General features: G+C 40.0%; 1 protein-coding gene across 11 annotated transcripts in view; it reads left to right on the top strand.

Annotated features, from left to right (window-relative positions):
* Positions 1–20677, top strand: part of IQGAP2 (IQ motif containing GTPase activating protein 2) — a 127720-nt gene that overhangs the window by 40241 nt on the left and 66802 nt on the right. For 8 of the 11 annotated variants that reach the window (XM_027882882.1, XM_027882838.1, XM_027882809.1 and 5 more), the window contains exon 3: positions 19144–19320. The exons of the other annotated variants lie outside the window; for them this stretch is intronic. In XM_027882882.1, coding sequence (XP_027738683.1) covers positions 19144–19320 — 177 coding nt within the window. The remainder of the gene's footprint in view (positions 1–19143; positions 19321–20677) is intronic. 11 annotated transcript variants of the gene reach the window in all.

Below are 20677 nucleotides of genomic sequence, written 5' to 3'. Positions count from 1 at the left end.
TTTTAGCAGACCTTCTTCAAAACCCTAGATGAAGCTCAGTCAGTGCCATTCTATTTTTTGAAAGGGGGTCTGGTGGAAATAGCCTAACCAAAAACTAAAAAAATCCAAACCTCATGAAGGTTTCTAACTGTTGTTCTGCCTCCTCACTTTGGTTTAAGAAAGAAGAATTTTTCTTTTGGCTCCCTTTCTGCAATTCTCTCTTACAGCCAAACCTATTTCTTCCCACTGCTGCATCTTACATAGCCTTTGGTTTTGGGAGGGTTTAAGAGACTTGCTTCCTGTTTATAACTGCCAAATAGCATTACACTCTTTACTGGTGTCCCCTGCATTGCCCCAAGGAGGTATGGGTCTTTCTTTAACATCAGAAGCAAAAGTATTCAGAATTGGTATCATCTCCCTGGTTTTGTAAAGATGGTAAATTATGACTAAAGCACTGTAGCAGCCTGTCTGCATGCTCAGAATCTGGATGATACTTTTGTGTTGCCCTCACATTTTAAGCTTTTTGCTGTAATGAGAAGCAGTAACTAAGTATTTTAATGAGATCTTAAATTCGATGAAAGTTCATCCCCCCAGGTCAAACTTCTTGTTTGCAAGCGGTGGACGTTTGCCAGTATGTTGTGCTTGAAAGGAATCATTGTGCAATATTTGTCCTTTTAAGCTATCCTACCCCATAGCTGAAAGCTATCAACTCAAGAATGCCCCTTTTTACATGAGAACAAGCATAATGACACAGAAAACAGATATCCATCTGTTGATTCTTGATGTTCAAAATTGGTCTTAAGAGGTGCACCTAGCCATTTGGTTTATTTATTAATAACCATGTGGTGTAGTCTTATTCCAAGGGCATTTCTTTTTCATGCAAGTCATGCTTGCTACAGAGTAAGCCTCCCTGACCTGAATAGCTTTCATCCACTTTCAGAGTGAAACCCCAGCAGCTGATGTGACCTAGGGGAGAAGCAGTTGTGCTGCAACCTGGAAGAGATTTTCTTCTGGCTTTAGCCACTGGTAAAGAAAGTAGTTGCCACGACATAGCTGCAGGTCCTGCACCATGCTACTTGCTGGCTGACATTCTTTATTCCTGGAAAAAAGAATTGGTTAGGCTTCAGAGCAGCCATTTGCTATTTTATGCAGTGCAGATACTTTTTCTGGCAAGGGAAATCCTTGCTGAAGTGAAGGTGTAAGCCATATGTAGTCCTCCTTACAATAGAGATGTACTTACAGTAGAGGTTCACTTCTGTTCATGCAATTCCTGTTCCCCTCATTCCTGCTGCAGGCAGCCTTGTCAGGGAGGATCTTTTGATAGTTACCTGAAATTTCTTTTTAGCTAGAAAGTAATTGTGAAATTGAAATTCAGAGTCAAATTACATCTGCTCTTTGTTACTCCAATGCTCCTTTATATCTGTCCTTTGGATTATTAATCCCCGTGACACCTTTTGGTTCTACTGTGGAGAGCAGAAGGAAAGTTCTGTTGATGACTAATTTTTCCAGTTGATATGCACGAAGGTAGAAACAGTAGATACCTTTGGTTCAGCTAAGGCTCTTCTCTGATCCTCAAAGAGTGATTTGATGGTAAACAGATGTCCCTCACTGTTAATCTTCATCCCACAGTTTCCAGGCATTAAAACAATGATTGCCTTTCATCCTTGAATTTGGAAGCTATTGCAATTCACTTGGTATTTCAGTTTAGCATTTGTTATAGGACTGGTGAGTGGTGCAATACAGTCAGTGTGCTGGGCAATGAAGACAGATAGTACTGGCTGTGGCTTTCTTTGCATATAGAAATCCAATTAGCATTCAGTATTTCTAGGTTGTGATCTTATCTGATTCTCCCCAGAAGTGCACATATGCTTAAGTCCACATACCCATGACTGAATTGCTGGTAAGACATTATCACAATTGAGTAGGAAGTGTGTAAATCCAGTACTCGTGGTCTAATTATTCTTATTCATAAGTGCTATATCAAATAATGAACTCTGATACCGGCTAGATCATTACGAGACAGTAGTAAGACAAAGGTTGGTTATATTACATGGGAAAGAAAAAATGAAAGTTTATGAAAATAGCTTTCTGCTGGATGCCAAGGTTGCCATCTGGGTAATAATCACTTGCTTGAGGTTATTGCAGCTTCGGTCAGCGTACTTGTGGACATCTGTAGGAATCCCAGCAGTTGTAGTAGTAGCCTGTTCTGGGTCAGAATAGATTAGGCTTAGTTGCTTTAGTTTGGTTCAAGATGTGGACTTAAAAACAGTTGCTAAGTTGCTTTTTGTGCAAGATTCATTTCCTTTGAAATGGATATATCAGAGAAGACGTCTCTGCAAGCACCATTGAGCAGATGAAAATTTATCATGAAGGTGTTGTGTCAATGGTGTGAGCATTTGCTGAAAGTCAGCAAAAAAAGCCCACCTACATTCTCATTTTTAGTATTACATGATTGCTTCAGGTTTGGGTTCTTTAGAAAATAACTCTTGTTGTTTTAAAATAATCTCCACTGAGAATGTAATTAAATACCACTTAGATAAAAAAACCACACAAACAAACAAAACCCCCCAAAAAAACAAACAAACAAACAAAAAGGTTAAAATACAGGTTAAGCAAAAAAGAACAATGTATCTGTTAAATGATAATGCTGCTCTGTTTTACTGAAAAGGAACCTTTTGCGTGTCAGTTTGTTTGTCACTTGAAAAGGTAGTGACAGACACACAGCCTTTCTGTACTTGCTCTCACTGCTAAAGGTGGAAGAGTTACACAGCTGTAGCATCTAATTCGATGCGCCCAGAAGATCAGCTTCAGATACTGTGTATGTGGTGCCACTTTTGTTGTTAATAATCCAGATATGGCCTATAAATCCAAGGCTAAGAATTCAGGCAAGAATATAAACTTACCTCTTGCTGCACAACAGCCTAGCTGACTCTGGTGATCTGTGCCTTGACAGCAGAGTAAAGGTTTTTCAGAAGATAATGAGAACTACCATCCTCAGACTCATGGCAATGCCTAAGTTTGTGGAGGAGATGCTAATAGCAAGCATACATAGAACAAATACTCAAATCAGGTGAAACAGGCAGCTTCTGACTATATGTTGTAATGAAATATGCTGACCTCTTCAACAAAGAGCAGGCATGTACATCATCTTTAATAGGTTGGAGTAATGACCTATGATTTAGTGACAGTCTTTGATCTCTACAAAGCTCTGATCTGTTGATTAGTCAAAAAAAAAAAAAAATTGAGCAGCAGCTCAGGTCTCTGAAGGATAATTAGACCACTCTCTCTTAGTCATTCCTGCATTCTATGTAAATGTATAGAAAAATGTCTAGATACATTTATTAAAAAAAAAAAGCATTGCTTGGATTTCAGCCTGACATGATTCTAAGTGCTGTGTTTCAGTTCCTTTGGAAGTAACTGAATAGCTTTGAGCTTTCAGTCTTAGGGAATACTGCTTTTCTTTTGCACCACATTCACACACCTGTGAGTTCTAACAATGCAACTGCTGGGATAAATGATTGTGCTCTGTAATAGCTGTTTGAGTAGTGTTCAATGCTGTTTGTGTGCAAAGAAGCGTGAATTATTTTACCTAAAATATTGGTCTAATGGTACTCAGAACTGAAGCTAGTTATAAACCTGTCACATTTCTTCAAGCTCTGGTTTTGCCCTCTGAAATAGGTCATACAGAGAAATTACATGTTTAAAAACAATTTGTATCATTAACTTCTGAGAAATTGAAACTTAAAGCGTTTTAAGACTAATTAATAAATATATTTATACATCTTTGAATGTGCTGGGAAGCAAAGTATAGAGCTATGAGATCTCTTGTCCAGCCTGTGTAACTGTCACTCCAGTTTATGTTCTCTGGCATGTTTTTGATATTCAGGCAACCTTTTAGATACATGACTGGAATTGTCTTAAACTATTTGCTTTGGGTCTTCTGATAGCAAGAAATGACATCACATTGGGATTTACTCTGTAAAGCCAATATACTTATGATGCCAAACCTTCTCAGAGAGCGACTGAAGAAGCATATGACATTAAATACTTGCTCACATAAATAGGTGAAAATTTTGTCCTAAAAATAACAGTTTCAGGTGTAATGAGACAAAAAGAACTTCTGTAAGTATTTGGACAAGATTTAACAAAGCAGGCAACAGATCTGGCTAGTCCAGATATTGACTTGAGTATTGGCCTTGAGTATAAATACAAATAGTACATACAAAACAACAGTATTTTATTCTGGTTGACAAAAATGAAAATGGTACTTTTTTAGATCTCCTGTTTTTCCATCAGAAATACTGTGCTTTCCTCTTGTGGTTTCAATTTCCACGTGGATATAATAGATTTGACTTGAGTCACCCAGGTGGGCATTGGTTACTGTTCCTTCTCCAGGCAACCAGGTGCTGGGGAAATTGCTCTCTATTCAAAAAGCTGTTTTGCTTAATAAGAGCAGGAATGAGAGCTGCACCCAGATTCAGTGAGTACAAGAATTAGACAAAGCCATTCCTCCTCTACTGTGAAAGCAATGCTCCCTCTTGTCTTCTGTCACCTTCAGAGGTGCAGAGGAGACCCATTTTCCCATCAAATATTAAAGTCTGATTGATTTTAGCTCCCATGCAATTCTAGTGTATTGTGGTATATTCACAAGCAATAGTCTTTAATTTTTGAAAAGCAGATAGAAAACAAATAGTAATCTTCTCTGTCTTGAAATATTTTGCTTTTAATAATTTGATACAAAATACAGGAATCAGTAGGATTTCTTGGCATTAAAATGATTAATGTTCAGAAATCTTCACGTATGTTTTTGTTAAAAGACAAATTGTAATTTGATAAACTTGTTCCATCTCTGCATGAGAGTACACCATCACGGTTGAATGCAATAATTTTTCTAATGTTCAAAAACAGCTTTAAAATGATCTGAATTTTTAATAACTCAACTTGGGGCACCTTCCTTGTGACTGTTTTTAGAAGACATGTACCGTTATGTAGCTTACTGTGAGTGCAGCAAAAAAATGAGAGGTCAAGCTGAGAAATTTTTTTGATAGTTGAAGGTAATACAAACCCCCAAACATCATGAAGACCTCTCTGTGTTTTCACTGACTAAATGTGGTGTTAGTAGCCAATGGGGGATGTTGTTCTGCTTGTCCTGTTACCACTTGTCGGGTTTGCCATTCTTCATTAGTGCTACAGTTGATGTGACTGCTTAGAACATGTGAGTTTTCTCTTGTACATGGGTCTAAAAGCACAGACAGTGAAAGACCCTCTGCTGCTCTTCTGCTGTCAGAAGCACAGATGCAGCAGAGGGGAGAGGTTGTGACTCTCTGGATGATGTCTCAGTGACTGCTGAGGACAGGCTTAAGGGCAGGGTGAAGATGGGATAAGGCAGAGCTGGCTTAACAGCAGCTTTGCTCCATATCTTTTTACTGCTTAGGACTTCTTGGCCCATGGAGGCCATCTGGTACATGTGTCTAAATACTCATGTAGTGCTGTCTGCTGGGAGAAGTTGCTGTGACTGGAGTAAACAATACTTCAGGATAGTGTGCTCCCTGCTTGATTTGAAAGAACAAGGTGAGGCTTTGGCCTCTCCTGGGCCAGAGGTAAGCAAGCTAAAGTAGCAGATGTCTTAAAAGAAAGAGCACACTAGACAATACTATAACATGAGGGTGGCTTTTTTTAATGGTAATTGCATTAGTTTGTAAATGTCATGAAGAGCAGAAACATGTGAAAACTATATAAATTGGATCTAAATTATCAATTTGTGATCAATTTTTAAGAGTTATAGCTACTCTTATAATTACAAGGGGTAGAAAAACCTGGGGAAATCTATTTCTGATGTCACATGAAGATGTGCACATTGCAAACTCAGTCGCAACATTTTTAGTGTTTTCAAGTAACCCTATTATTTGAGAAGGAGAAATAGTTTCAGTCTAAACTAGAGAGACATTGGTACAGCACACCTGTATCTTGCTCCTGTAGGTGCCATTGCCTTCAAAGAGCACAGCTTGTTCTTGGAATACATGTTTCTTGAAGCAATTAATAAACCTTTCATTCAACATGCAGATAGCCCTCCTGGTTAGTAAATATTTGAAATGTGACTCTGCAGTTGCAGTAGATCAAATACTTCCCATATAATTTGAAAAGAGTTAGTGTTAGATCTTACCTAAGCTACAAAATAAAAGCAAAAAGGAAAATAAAGTACAATAATGTGTGACATTCTTTTATCTATGGACAATGTTTCTAGTGTCTCTGTCAGCTGTAGAGAGGCATTTGAATCTTCTGCCCCTATAGCACCCTTGTTCCCAAACCCTGACAGACTTAGAAACAAAGATTGGCTTTACAAACAAGATCCAATTAGGGACTAAAGAAGAAACATTCTTCTCAGGGTAGAGTGTCTGGATGCAGTGAAGAACTGGAAACGCTTTTGTGATAATTAGCATTATTCCTCAAGACAGTCTGTAATGAGAAGTTTTTTCCATAGTCTTCTGGATCTCTTTCCATCTATTTCCCAGATAGATTAATTGGAGGGTTGGACAGGGCTGAGTAGAAAAGCCTTGTTGTAATACTGTAGTCCTGCCTTTTTCAAAAACAAAGTTAGTGAAACTGGTGCTTATCACAGTGGAAAATCTCAGCTGAAAAATGCAGGTAAAGTAACTTGGAGCTGTGTGTGTGCTCACATACCTGCTATGTATTGACCATTAATAAACCAATCCATGCAAGCGTGTGATCATGTAGCTCCAGTTTTGGGTACTGTACAATTGTATCTGCCTGATAGCTTCTCCAAGATGCTCTTTTTGATTTGGGTCTAAAGTTAGATTTATAGCTGCTTTTTCTGTCCTGAGCAGTTGACTGAATTTGTGTGAACACCACGGTTCACTAGAACAATAGAAACCTTTGAAATGCATGTTCTTCGCTAGCGTGGTTTCCCCCTCATTTTGTAAAGTGACTCACAGGCTAGGCCTGCCATAGTTGCCAGAAAATGATGTCACTTGGATAATGTAAAATCCCATGAACAAACCAAAGGCTATTTAGAAATTAGGCTAACAAGAACAAAAAGGAAATAACTGCGTATCAAATGCATATCTCAATTTTAAAATGAGTATAATTGTGTGTGTGTTTATTAAATGCAGAGGTAGAACAAAAGGCATAAAGAAAAGCTCAGTGTTTCTTGAACTGTCTTTTCCGATGACTGCAGAATGGGTAATCCTGTTCTCTGATGTCTGTCTTGTGCCAGCAGTAGTTCATGCAGCCAAGCTGTGTCAGATCAGGGAATTGATTCGGTAAAGCACTAAAATATGTATCTTGTGGTATTGCATTAGTTCTCAGCAAGATCAGTTCCCTGGTCCCATTCTCCCCACTGTCCCTAGGGCACTGGTGTGGCCAAAATTTGGAGGGAAAATGCAGACGAGAATGGGAAGGGGGGGGAAGCATATTAGCTTGACCAGTGGCTATTTGTACTGTAAACTGGCCTTTAAATTATTTCCTTAGCCTCACTAGGGTGGTTGGACAGAATTTCAGGTGTACTGACATGGGATCCCTCTTTGTATCTCCTTTCACATCCTAACACATTGTCCAAAAAATCCAGTGTTTGCTCTTTGTGGCCCTGGTGCTGTTATTGGGACCTGGGGAAGGGCTGTCCTGGGGAATAACTTGCCATCCTCAGGACTCCTTCTCTACAGCAGCTCAGGGCATTCTCATCCTGGCACACAGAGACGGAGCTCCTGGCCAGCGTCCTTCACGAGCAGATGACATCCACATTAAGTAAGACTAGGGTCAAAGTCTTTTCCTTTGCAAAATGACAAAGGCAAAAAGTCAACAGATATGATTTTGTGGGAAAATTAACAGTCTTCTAAGCACTATCTTTTCCTCTTGTTCCTCTCCTGTTGCTGGCAGATATATCAACTTGAATTCAGCTGATTTGAGAATGTATGTGGAGTTTAACTTGCTACTAACCATAATGCTTTCAGATGTCTGACCCTGGTCTGGAATATAATACATAGTGTATCCCCAAGTTAAATGAACTGAGCAGCATATTTCTTATTACTTCATCTCTCTGTGTTCTGTGTTAAAACTAAACAGTGAATAAAAACTGGGATATAAACCGACCCACCAGTATTAAGCACAGCACTAAGAAAGGTAAGTCTAAATGTTCAGTCTGTGCACTTCTTTTCCCTATGTGATATAGTATTGGCTCTGCCCCTTAGTGCAGCATGCTTTGCTGCTTCTGCTGCTCTGATTATCAATCAGAATATAACCAGATGTTCCTGGTAAGACCATTAAATGCAGTGTTTAACTCAAATTCATCATAGTTTAAAACTCATTCCCAAAGAGATCTTTGCCCTTTGACTGTCCCTAACCTAGATCATATCTTGGACCTGTAACTTAAATGGAGTTAGATGGGCTCATTGTTTGGCTGCCTTCCACTTCTGGAGTGAGATTTCCCATTTATGAGGGAGGCAAGTACCATCAAAAGAGATTACCCTTCCACCAACCTGTAACAAAAGAGCATCAAACATCTGATATTGTTCAACCTGATGCAGATAACTGTTCTTCACAGGTCAGAAATGCATTACCAAAGAGATGTTCATAGTGCCTGGTTTTACATAGATGTAACACCTCCCCCCCCCCCCAAAAAAAAAAAAAAAAAGGCTGAAATCAAACATGTCAGGCATTAGGAGAGCACTGAACTAGTGCTATTTATGCAAAACTAAAAGGTGTTGCATTCATTCCTCTTCAGTCATTTAAGTATTTCACCCTGAGTTGGATCCACATTACTTCAATATTTTTAGATCCTTTTGAGTATCAGAAGCACTCTGCTTTCACTTGATGTGCACAGTCTCCTTTCTGAAAACTCTGGCAATTCAAACTCACATGCATTGAGCAGAGCTGAAACAGTTTCAATGCTTAGACTGGAGCATCATGGTGACAAGATTTGTGGATTCACAACCAGGTAACTGCAGGACTGCTGGGCAGCCTTACATGTGTGCTTGTAAATATACATGTTACTAACAGAAGTTCCTACAATATTTAAAATCTAAAATTTATTTTTAGTCTTGTTAAAGTAGAATAGATTGAGTTAATTTTTTTTTTTAATAAACCAATCACCTTTCTCTTTATAAGAAGATCTAGATGAAGGCAGTTGCAATTTCTGGAAAAAAAAGGATTAAGTTTTGTTGTGCAGGTATTTTGTCATAGAAAATTGAGTCCCTTTGACAGAGGACCAAGGAGAGACAGAAAGATTTCCTAAAATGAAGAACTATAGTAGTGTACAGGTTAGTTTTTGTTCTTACATATAGTGCTGCTATTTCATCTAAATAATAGAAATGGATAGAACACAAAGGCAGCTGCTTAGTTCCGGCCGTTGTTGAATGGTAGTAGTTGGCAATCTAAAGACAGTGTTTCAGTTTTTGATCATCATAATTTTCTAGCAAAACTCTTTAAAATAAAGGCAAATGTGTGGTTACTGCCATACAACAATTACTCTACTGCATGGTACTGTCCTTTAAGTAAACTAATATCCTAATTTAAATTTTAAAAAAGTCCATGTAAATTTTGTGTTTGATTTAGAACCCCATAGAAATAATAAGAATTTTGCATATGGGAAAATCCAATTAACCAACATGAGAGAGACTGGAAGTTGATCATTTGCCTGTAAGCACTGACAGTAGTAGAATACATATCTACTGAAATTAGTTTAAAAAGGCAGCGCATGAAAAAAACCTGAGAGCTTTCTGAAAAAAAAAATCTGAGTTTATCTCCCTCTAAATCCAGAGTTTTCTTGACTCACCTTCTTGTTCCACACAGTTGGTGTCTCTCTTTTGAGTTGTTGTAAATATTTCACCCTGAGATGGGGTGTGCTTGTCATAAGTGCTGCAGTGGTAGGAAGGTGGTTTTTTTTTTTTATTATTTTTTCAAAGCAAGCCAGAATGGAGCAGAGAGGCAGTGTTTATGTAAAGTAAGCTGTGTGAAAGAACCATGCTATAATTCAAGAATAACATATATATTTAGAAATGTAGAATGAAGCTGCTCAGGATTTTTTGAACAAGCTGTTTGTATCTTAAGATTACATCTGCTACCAGAGAGGTATTGAAAAGACAGCTTATATTTCATTTAACATGTTAGTAAATCTATTGGTAAGGAAAAAGAAAACTTATTTCTGATGGAGAAGTGCTTACATTCTTTCCCTGGCCAGCCATTGTGAAGACAAAGCACTTTTGTGCAGATATATAGAAGAGAGTAATGTCCTGCTCTTTGACTGAGAGAAAGGGATATCTTTGAATTAGGAGATTATGCCGTGTGCATGCTGGGGACATTCTGCTATTTTTCTTGGAGCCAAAGGAAGTAAAGACTTGCTGTGATCAGCTGATGGATAAAAGAATTAGTCTGATATTTGTCTGAAAGACAAGTTCACTGTCTGTTACTGTGCATGACTATAATTTTGTGTTTGTTGAATGGCAACATAAGGTATAAGAGCATTAGTGGAAAGACAGTTAAATACTTTGGTTTCCAGTAGCCATCAAGTGAGTTGACTGAACTTGCTGCTCAGGTAGGACCTGTTGCACCCTGTTTGGCTCATGCTTTGTTTTACTTTCTTATGCTTTCCCCAGCACACATCTTAAACTATCACCTTGTTGTGTTTGCAACAGCAGTGCCAAGCAGAGGTGTAGCACGAGTGATCGATGTTGATAGAATGCTGAGTCATTGGGTGGGCAACACTTGGGATTTGCTCAGCTCTTAAATGCCCTTTGTCCAGGCACTAGCTTTGCTTGACTGCCATGCCCCAGATAGTTTCATGTTGGCATCAAAATTCCTTAAATGTCTTTATGTGCATATCTATAAACATTATTCCCATTTAGATACTGGTTATGTGGAAGGTTATGTGGAAGAATTCAGTAGTACTGTTTTTAGTTTCATCTGTATGAATGATTGTTCTTCTCCTTCATGAGTTGCCTACTTCTGACATATCTATAACAGCTGAAATGTGGGTTTGACTATTTTTTTTTTTAATGAAGCATTTAATATGCTATTGCATATTCTCAGTAGATCTTAACCTATGTGTGGTGTTGTGGTGATGGCAGTACAAGGAAGGACACATATAGGTATCTTCTGAAGACAGTTTTTGAATATCACAGGACTGGACATTTGATACTGCGATAAATCTACAACCCTCTGTTGGCAAGTGCATTGAAAGTAGCAGAATGCTGAAGTTTGCATTCTGTTGCAGAGGTTTGGCTTGTTTGAGAACTTCATGCTGTGGGAGATGGGGACACTTTGTCTTTGGATGAGGCAATTAGATGGAGTTCTGCCGTTCCAATGTGGAGAAACTCCCTTATTGTAGTGTGGTGAAAAAAACATACCACCAATCTGGGCAACTTGGAAATGGCTGTCTGCACTAATGTCTCCTACTTGTAAGATGGGGCTAGGAGCAGGCAAGGGTCTAGTAGCTGACTCAGTTATAAGGGAACAAGAAGGCCAAGAGGACTACGCTTGTTCTGTGCTTTTTTTTTTTTTTTTCCCATTTGAAGTAGATGAAAGTTGTTGTGAGGGTCTTTGGGTGTTTTTTCAGCCTCATGAGAAAAACCAATTTGTACCTCTGTATAGGAAACTTCTGCTTCAGTGAATATGGAACTTATGCTGGGCTTTTCATTTCTTTGGAAGAGAATTTGCCCTCCTGAAATCCGTTTGAGTACAACTCTTATGTTCAAAGTTAGGAGCAACTGGGCTATTAAGTTTCTTTGAACAGACATAGAAGCTTTCCTGAGGAATAAAGGTACAGAGACATTTTGACTATGTTACATCTTCATATGAAAAGCTGAAGTAAAATTTGCTATTTAGGGATTTGACCAGGTAACAAAGGAAGTATGCAGAAGTGCTGTAAGACATACTTTTAAAATCCTACATAAAGGGAAATGTCTAAGGATAAAGGTGCTCTGTGTCAGAACTGTGTATTCTTTCACTTTCAATTTGTGTCTGTTGGAATAAATGGACAGTTACACTAATACTCTCTTTTGGGCTCTTCCCTCTTTTTGTGAGTACTTTTTGAGCAATTTTATGTTCACTATTTCAGCAAAATCTACTGTGACCCCAGGCAGTTCCACTCCCTTGGTTAAGCACCCTTTCTGGCGCTCACATCCAGGCTTCTGATAATACCAATTGAGTTAATGAGAGTGTATGATCTCTAGTATTCCCTAGAGATGGGCAAATCTTATTTTTGCTGGAGTACTGCTGCAGCTTGTTCTTGACTTGGGCTAAGGGGCAAAACCCTCTACACCCCTTTAGAACCTCTGTCAACATAGTCTACCATGTTTTCTCTTCCCTGCCCTAAATCTTGCTATCCTGCTGTTCATCCTATGGGTCTCCCGTATCTAGCTACTGCTGTGGTTGGCTCTTCCTGCCCATTTCTCTTGTTGACAGGAACCCTTTGGCATGATGACAGTTGTGCTCCTCTTCCTCTCCCCTGTGGCAGTTGCTTTCACAGCACTGGTGGATGACTAGTGTTTCCAAACTCTCCACTGCTGCATTGCTTGGCACTGTGCAGGCTGGTTGATTTACGCTGCAGGAGAGATTGCCATGAAAGCTAATAGCACCTCTGTGGCCCTCTTACAGGTGGCCCTGTACTGCCCATGATGTTCAGGCTCTGCAGGCTGCAACTGCCAATAGCTCAAAATACATGAACCCTTCTAAAACCATACCAAAACACAGTTCTAGAATTTACAGGGAAAAGGGTCCATCCAGTTCCAGTATTGTGTGGCTTCCCGGACTTCATGAATGACACTGTGCAGGTGCTGTACTTGATTGGGATAAAGTGCAGAGAAATGGGAAGAGGAGAAAATTCACAGATCAAAATAGCAATCTGAGTCGCTTAGGGCTTGGTGTAGGGCTGAGAGTTAACAAGTTGTGATGGCTTGCTGATTACCTTGATCAAAGTAGCTAGGTCATTAACAGGCCTGGCAGCAAGGTAAATTGACTTAAAATACCTTTTGGTTCAAGTTCATATGTGTAGGGAATTTTTTTTTCCTGTGTTAAATTGTTAGCTGACTCCAGCTTAGAGACCCTGAGATAACTGCTGTTTATGAAGAATAGCAAGAAAGTGCTCCTGTAAAGCATTTTAATGTTTGTTCTTTCTTGTCGTCTTTTTGTGGCAATAGTAAAATGAGTTGTACCAACCTAGAAATTAGTTTCCTAATGAAAGGGGGCTGATAATGATTCCTGGGTGTCTGCCCCATGTTTCACTTTGATTTCAGAATAAAAATGACTGTCACTACTTCCATTTTCTAACACAGAGTGTTTTTACATTAATTCCTATGCCTGAAAGCGCTTGGTGATCTTAAAAGTGCTACAGGAGTATTTCCAAATAGAGCGTTGTGTTGGTTGAAGAAGTTTTCACCAAGCTTCTCTGCTGCCTTTTATTTTTCGGAAGCTACTTCTACAGAAATTGATGAGCAAAACATTCTATAGGGTTTGTGCACCTAAAAGTTTTTTAGAGGGTTAGAGCATACTGAAACTTCTCTGGAACACAGTTCTGGTACATAAGCTCCACAACCAATTTGAAATAGTCTCTAAAACTTGCCAGTTTTTCCTTCTGATTTTACATTTCTTGCATTTTTATTTCCTCTCTGTGCCTGAATAAGGAAACAAAGAATTAATTTTTTTTACGTTTACCACTTTGTGTAAAACACAGTGGTTTCCTCTAAGTAGTGTTATACATCCAAAATTTGGTTTAGTAAGACTTTTCTTGCTTATGGCATCTTGTGTTTAAACAATGTGACCAGTAATGGCAATAACATTCTCGCTGGGGTCTTAGAGCTGCTGTGTGCACTATTTGGCTTGGGGCCACTGGCAAGGAGTCGCCTGCCTCTTTGCTTTTCTGCTGCTCATTGACAAGATGACACAGAATATCTAGAGGCATTCACAGCTTACCCTGAATGGCAGTTGAAGTGGGAACGGTGTTACAGGACACCAGAGCCTTAGTCAGCCGTGGAATATGGGGGACTCTGTTACTGGCTGAGTTATCCAGAGAATGAGCCAACAGTGTACATACTGATAAATGCTTTGCCCATTCAAATTACTGGAAAACATTTTGCTTTTCATTAGAATAGAAGAACATATTTTTATGCAATGGTACTTGGAGTCACTGCAGGGAGAGTGGGAGGGTAGAGGAGGATGTCCTTGATTGCTTCTAGGTGCCATAAGCCAGACTTGATATACCACTGACATGTTTGTGGCCTTTGAAACCAGTGTTGTCCTGGTAGGCTGCTTTTGCCAGTCCCTAGTATCGTGTCTGGTGATTGGAAACCTCTTATCTGATTTACTATTTCTTATACCTCTCTTACTATCTTGAGTGACTTGGATACTGGGGCATAGATAGTTGATTCTTATCACTTGGTGAGTACTCTAATAGGGCTTTATCACTGTTTGTTCTTGGAGAAGAGATTGTCTTGTGTACGTTGATGTTGGATATGGTCATCTCAAGACCCTTAAACTGAAGTGCTGTCACCAGACACTAGATATCTGTTGCATGACATGATTAATTGCACTGTTAAATTTTTACCATGTTGATTGCAACCAGCTTTTTCTTCCTAGCCTCAGCACTGAACTACAAGTTGTTTTCTGTTATAGAGAGGCTGCTTATCTTCACCAGCGTAAAGCAACACAATTAATTTTGGGGTTTTCATTTCTTTGTGGATTATTAAACGCTGTTATACTGCTGCCAACATTTTTCTCATCTATAGCAGGGCTGATTTGTATGCTTGTGCTTCTCATAACTTTATAGGTTGTTACTGAGTAGGTAAGGGAGTACTCTCTCCAGCCAGTGGGAGTGGTGGAGGGCATTTCTTGCATAACCATGGGAAGAAGAAAAGGGAAAAAAGTAATTGTAGGGCTGTGCATGGCATTTTTCACTTAAATAGCTTGGGTTTACCTTTGCTCTTCTATCTTGCGTTTCTTTTTGACATGGACAAAGTTTAAATTCAGTCTTGCTGCAGTTTTAGAGTTTACATAACACTAAATGCTTTGAACAACAGTTCAGCCTTTCCTAAGCTGGCTCTTTCGGTCTTTTCACTTCTTTTAACATCTTGTCCTCTCATCCATGTCTTTTAATTCTGACTTGGCTACTGTCCTACACCTTTCTTAAGAGTCCCAACTGCCTGTCTGGTAGATGTACTACTTGAGTTATTTTTGTGTATTCTGTACCTGCATACTTGCTGCTAATTGCTTTCATGAAAGTAACCTTTGTCAAAAGCTAGACAGCAATATATAAATGTTCACATCTGATCAGGTGGAATTGAACTGATAAAAGAGTCAGAACAGCACTCTGCATCCTGACATGTTTGAGTTTGGTTTCTTCCTCTGTCTTAGGTCCCCTGTGTGGCCTCAACGTGATCTTTACTCTGCACTCCTTTGGGTGTTCCTGCTGATCCAGCTGCATTAGTTGCCAAGTAAACAGGCAGATCTGCAAACAGAGCTCTGTTCTTCTGTTGCTGGTCTTGAATCATGAACTAGACTTTAAAAACCACACTACATGCAAGCTTCTGTGTTGAAACTACACTGGAGGTACTTCCCCAGGTCACCTTTCTGCCCTAGAAAAGTGTGTTTATTATAGACATGGTGGCAATGTTTATGCCTGTCCTCTTACCTGAAAAGAAGTGTAGTAGCATATCCTCCTCATGTTGCTAGCTTGACAGCTACTAGAAACACAACATCTGATGATGCAGTGGATTTTTGGGAGAGGCTTAATGAAATGTTCTTTAATGGGCAGGTTTGGTTTAGTTTTAGTAGCAGCTTCATCAAAATGATTATTGGATAGATGACTTCTTAGAAACTACAGCTCTATTTTCTACAGGTTTGGATAGTAATTACTGCCATGGCAGGGTGTGGAGTTTGGTTAAATACTCATTGTAACTGTAACTTAAGATTAGTAGGACTATTGTGTGAAGGACCTAAGTGTGAAGGTTATTTCAAGGACTCATTGATTATTTTACAGCAACATTTCTGTGACTTGCCAAGGGCATATATCTTCTGCTGCTCAAGTGGATTGCTTGGAAGACTATGAGATTATTCCAGGCCAGAATCTTTTAAACTGGTAAATCTGAAATACCATATGCTGTTTTAAGGGGGTGCCTTAAACTGTATTACCATACTGCAACTATAGAAGACCTAATAGAGCAAAGCAAACTGCGGTACCATGTAGCAATACAATATAATGTGCAAGTCTAAACTATGCTTTTGTAATCTGCACAGTGTTTTCCTAAAGCAAAAATGGTGTGTTTGGGGGAGTTAACTTGTTTTGCAACATTTTCACATGAACAAGTGCTGTACTGTGTAAAAATGCTTTTACTGCTGTGCCTGCTTCTATTTATCAAATCAGTGTCTATATAGATTGGTGAAAAACTAAGATTAGTTCATATGGCAAATACAGTGTTTCTCTTTTTCAGATAAAAACATTATTTTATTTGTAGGAAGATCCTTTTTATTTGCATACGGACTTGCTACAGAGCTTGTGTCTGCACTACCTAAAATTTCATTAGTGATTTGAGTCTGTCATCTGTCTGAAATTATGCTTTCCAGGGACCACTGAGCCACCACTGCCAGACTAACACAGGAAATACTTGTGTTTCTGTTGCTGTGGTCTCTACTGCTTTTTGGAAGAGAAGACTATTAAAATAGGTCTAGACAGTGCAGCTGGGTGATGCATGTCAATCCAACTCTTGTGAACTTAGTTGCACAGGGTTTGCAAGGTTTTTAGGACTACTTTATTTCATCCTTTTTCCCCCTTTTCCTCCAAATGAAAAACCAATTCTTCTCATAAAAAAGGAATATTTCAGACCACACCTTCTGCAGATACATTTTCTCTCCCGAGGCATTTGAACACTGACTTAATATTTCCACCGCATTTGCTTAGGTAACCTGTTGAGTACTGCTGTTTCTGCTGAGAAGAATTAAGTAAGGTTTCATAGGGAGACATACTCGCTGTGGCTGTTCAGACTCTACCACCATGGCGAGCTACCTTCCCAGCACTGCTCTTTCTTCTGCCTCTTCAGCTTTTGTCTCCAGACCCTGGCAGCTTGGAGCCAGGCCAAGAGCAGGGGGAAAAGATGAGGCATCCCTGTGGCCATCAGCCTCAGCTTTGTTAGCCCTGGCCCCTACTCAGCACTGTTATCTCGCATAGCAGTCCTGGAGTTTGTGGTTGATACTCGGTGCTAAATCTTACCGTCTCTGCAAAAAGAGAAGACAGCAAAACAAAGCCTTTCTAATTGCAAAGGTTGCAGGCGGTCCAGAAACACATGCATGTGTGTTTCTGTTGCCTGTTGTGGTGTTGCTGGAGTCTGTTTTTTCCCCACCAAAGGACTGCTGACTAAACAGGACTTGGCTGCTGGGTGCCCAGCAGCCTGCAATGGCTGTGAGGCCATGCCAGGGCTCCAGAACAGGCTTCCTGAGCAGCGCCTTGCCTTGTGGACTTTAATCACTGATTAACCCACATAAAGGGTGGCTGGAGTAAACCAGATTAAACCAGCACACAATATCTGTGCTGCCATCTTGTGAACCAGAATTTTAAAACACCTTTAAGATTATTTTGTAAATATGGCAGTGTTGTCATGGTAGCAGATATCTGGTGTGGAAAAATGTTGCTGACATGATTTATTGCTGGTTCAGTGTGCTATGGAGGGCAGGCAAGTTGTCACTTCTGCTTGCTTTCTATTCATCTGAATTGAATATGAAGTTCATCAGAAGGGCTTTGATCAAGGAAATGAATGTCGCAACAAACTTCATGCTGGCTTGCATAACTCAACCAAGTGCTGAAATGTGCAGTGAGATCAGTATTGTTTAAGTACTTATACACAAAGAATCCATACATGAATGTTTGATAGCTTTTAAGTGTAGCTCTTGCTGTAAGTCAGTATCCTCCATGGTGAAATGATAACTATGAAAAGTTAAGATGTTGCTAAATCTAACACTAGCTGGAAACCTACAGATATGCAACTTTGAAGTTGAACTGACTTATGGAGTGTAAGAAAACTGACAAATTAAAATTAATCTAAAATCTCTCTCCAAAGAATTTGGCATCTATTTCATGTGTTGAAGTTCTGAGATTTTGTGTAGCCAAGCTACATGTATCCTCCATGTTGCTATTTTCATGTTATTTCTTGTATGCAACATAAGAGAACTGGTGACTGGGATGACCTATATTCCACCTTTCTTCATCACATTGCTCTGGTGATTCACATTCACAAAATTTGATTTCTTTCAGCCTGTAGTGGGTTGACCCTGGCTGGACACCAGGCACCCACCAAAGCCTCTCTATCACTTTCCTCCACAACTGGATCTGGGAGAGAAAATACAATGAAGGGTTCATGAGTTGAGATAGGGTATGGAAGAGATATCACTTGACAAATGCTGTCACAGGCAAAATAGGCTCAGAATGGGGATATTAATTGAATTTATTACTAATAAAATCAGAGCAGGATAATAAGAAGTAAAATAAATCTTAAAAACACTTTCTCCCCACCCCTTCCTCCTTCCCAAGATCTACCTCCTCCCCCACAGTGGCACAGGGAGACAGGGAATGGGATTAATGATCAGTCCATCCCAAGTTGTTTCTGCTGCTGCTAAGCAAGAGGAGTCCTTCCTTTACTCCAGCGTAGGGTGCCTCCCACAGGAGACAGTTGTTTATGAACTTCTTCAGCGTGAGTCCATCCTACAGGCAACAGTTCTCCATGAACTTTTCCACCATGGGTCACTCTTCCACAGGGTGCAGGCTGCTCAGTCACAGGCTGCTCAAGTGTGGGTCCCCCACAGTGTCACAAGTCCTACCAGGAAATCTACTCCAGTGTGGGCTCCTCTCCATGAGTCAGCAGGTCCCTGCCATGAGACTGCTCCAGCATGGGTTTCTCCACAGGTTCACCGCCCTCTCTCCAGCAGCCTTCTGCTCCAGCATGGGTCTCCTCCATGGGCTGCAGAGATCCATCTGGTCCTTCATGAACTGCAATGCACAGCTGCTTCATCATGAGCTGCAGAGGAATCTCAACTCCGGCACCTGGAGCACCCTCTCCTTCTCCACTGACGCTGGAGTTTGCAGAGCTCTTCCTCTCATCACTCCACTCTTCTCTGTCTTCAATTACATCTGTGCAATAACTTTTTTTTTTCTTCTTAAATATGTTATCACAGAGGCGTTACCACCATTTCTGATTGGCCCAGCCTTGGCCAGCGGCACGTCTGTCTTGGAGCCGCCTGGCATTGGCTCTGCCGGACATGGAGGAAGCTTCTAGCAGCTTCTCACAGAAGCCACCCCTGTGGCCCCTCTGCTGCCAAAACCTGGCTATGCAAACCCATTACACAGACAAAGTAAGTTTTTAGGATGGATAAAACTTGCAATGCAGTAGAAACTGTCACTGGAGTATGAATCTAGAGCCTCAAATTCAGAAGATGATGCTTCCACGGTATCTGGCTCCAGGAGTAAGTTGGCAGCAGAGGGCTGTAGCCCTGACTTGAGCCAAGGCTCCCAGCTGTAAGGAAGGTTTGGGCCTGAATGCATCAGAACATGAGGGAGGAAAAGGGGGATCTGAAGACAGTAATTTTCTCAGCTGCCCACTGTGCTCTCTCCAGCATCTAATTCAAGCCTCCAAGCTTGCGCATTTTTTTTTATGCAACTGGTTTTTGCCCTGATGGTTTTCAAATTGCATATATCTATTTTCATGGAATGACTGGAAGTTTTACATTCATTTGCCCTGGAAACAGTCTGTGGCGGTTTGTGAAACAACCTATTCCTTAAGTTTCTGGTTTAGGAGGTGTATCATGCTAAAGCATGCAGTATAATGTCAACTAATACCAAAGTTAACATACTTTATAAACAATTCAACGCTGCCACCCCCCACACTACTCAGCCAAACAACGCACCTAGGTTGCTTATACTCCTCTCAATATCCTTTATGAAGCAATATTTAGGGGCATGTTGGCAGGTAAAAATACCTTTTTTCATCTTGAAAAAGCAAATGAAGAGTTAAGAGATGGGATTTTCTAACAAATCTTTAGATTCTACCATTTTGCTTTGAATCTGATTGTTGTTATTCTTATTTTCTAGCAACAATGTTTTTTTCAGTCTTTTTTTGGAACAAGATGGCCACATTATAGTCTCCAGGTCAGCAGTCTGTTTCACTTTTGCTAGACTAGACTAGGCTGTGGTTGTGAGCCAGGGAGGTAGTAAATGAGTGGTAACTTATCTTTACCTTTTTCTCCCTATACCTTTTTCATAGTGGCATGCAGTGTTCTGAGCTTCAGCTCTGGAGTCCCATCTTTTCTTTTCTGAAGGTCTGTTTCCCACAAGGTAAAAACCTGGTGCCCTTGGATACACATCTTGCAGCATAAATCCAAAAGGGCAGGGCAGCACAAGTACAGATTTTGCTGTAATATTCATTGTGTGCCAAATGTGATGGGCTTTGGGTGCATTGTACAACATATTCTATTCTCTGCTGAAAAGACTCCAGCATTTCCAGTCTCTTAACCTGTGTGTGTGTTTTGCTGACCACACAGACTGTCCAGGACAACTTCACAATTGGTTAAGTTCATAGTGCAGCACTGGTGCTTCCAGTTCCCTTTCCCTTGCCTTGAATGAGATTCAACAGGGATTTTTTTGGTTTAAAGTACAAGTCTGAGCTAATTGTGCTGCTACTATTTTTACAGAATGACAAAATGGATAAGGTTG

This window comes from Empidonax traillii, unplaced genomic scaffold, assembly GCF_003031625.1.
Source record: "Empidonax traillii isolate 1590-97213 ecotype Southwest subspecies unplaced genomic scaffold, ASM303162v1 scaffold8:size5222938, whole genome shotgun sequence".
NCBI lineage: Eukaryota > Metazoa > Chordata > Aves > Passeriformes > Tyrannidae > Empidonax > Empidonax traillii.
Note: the sequence above shows the minus strand (reverse complement) of the source record. Positions and strands in the feature narration are given on the sequence as shown.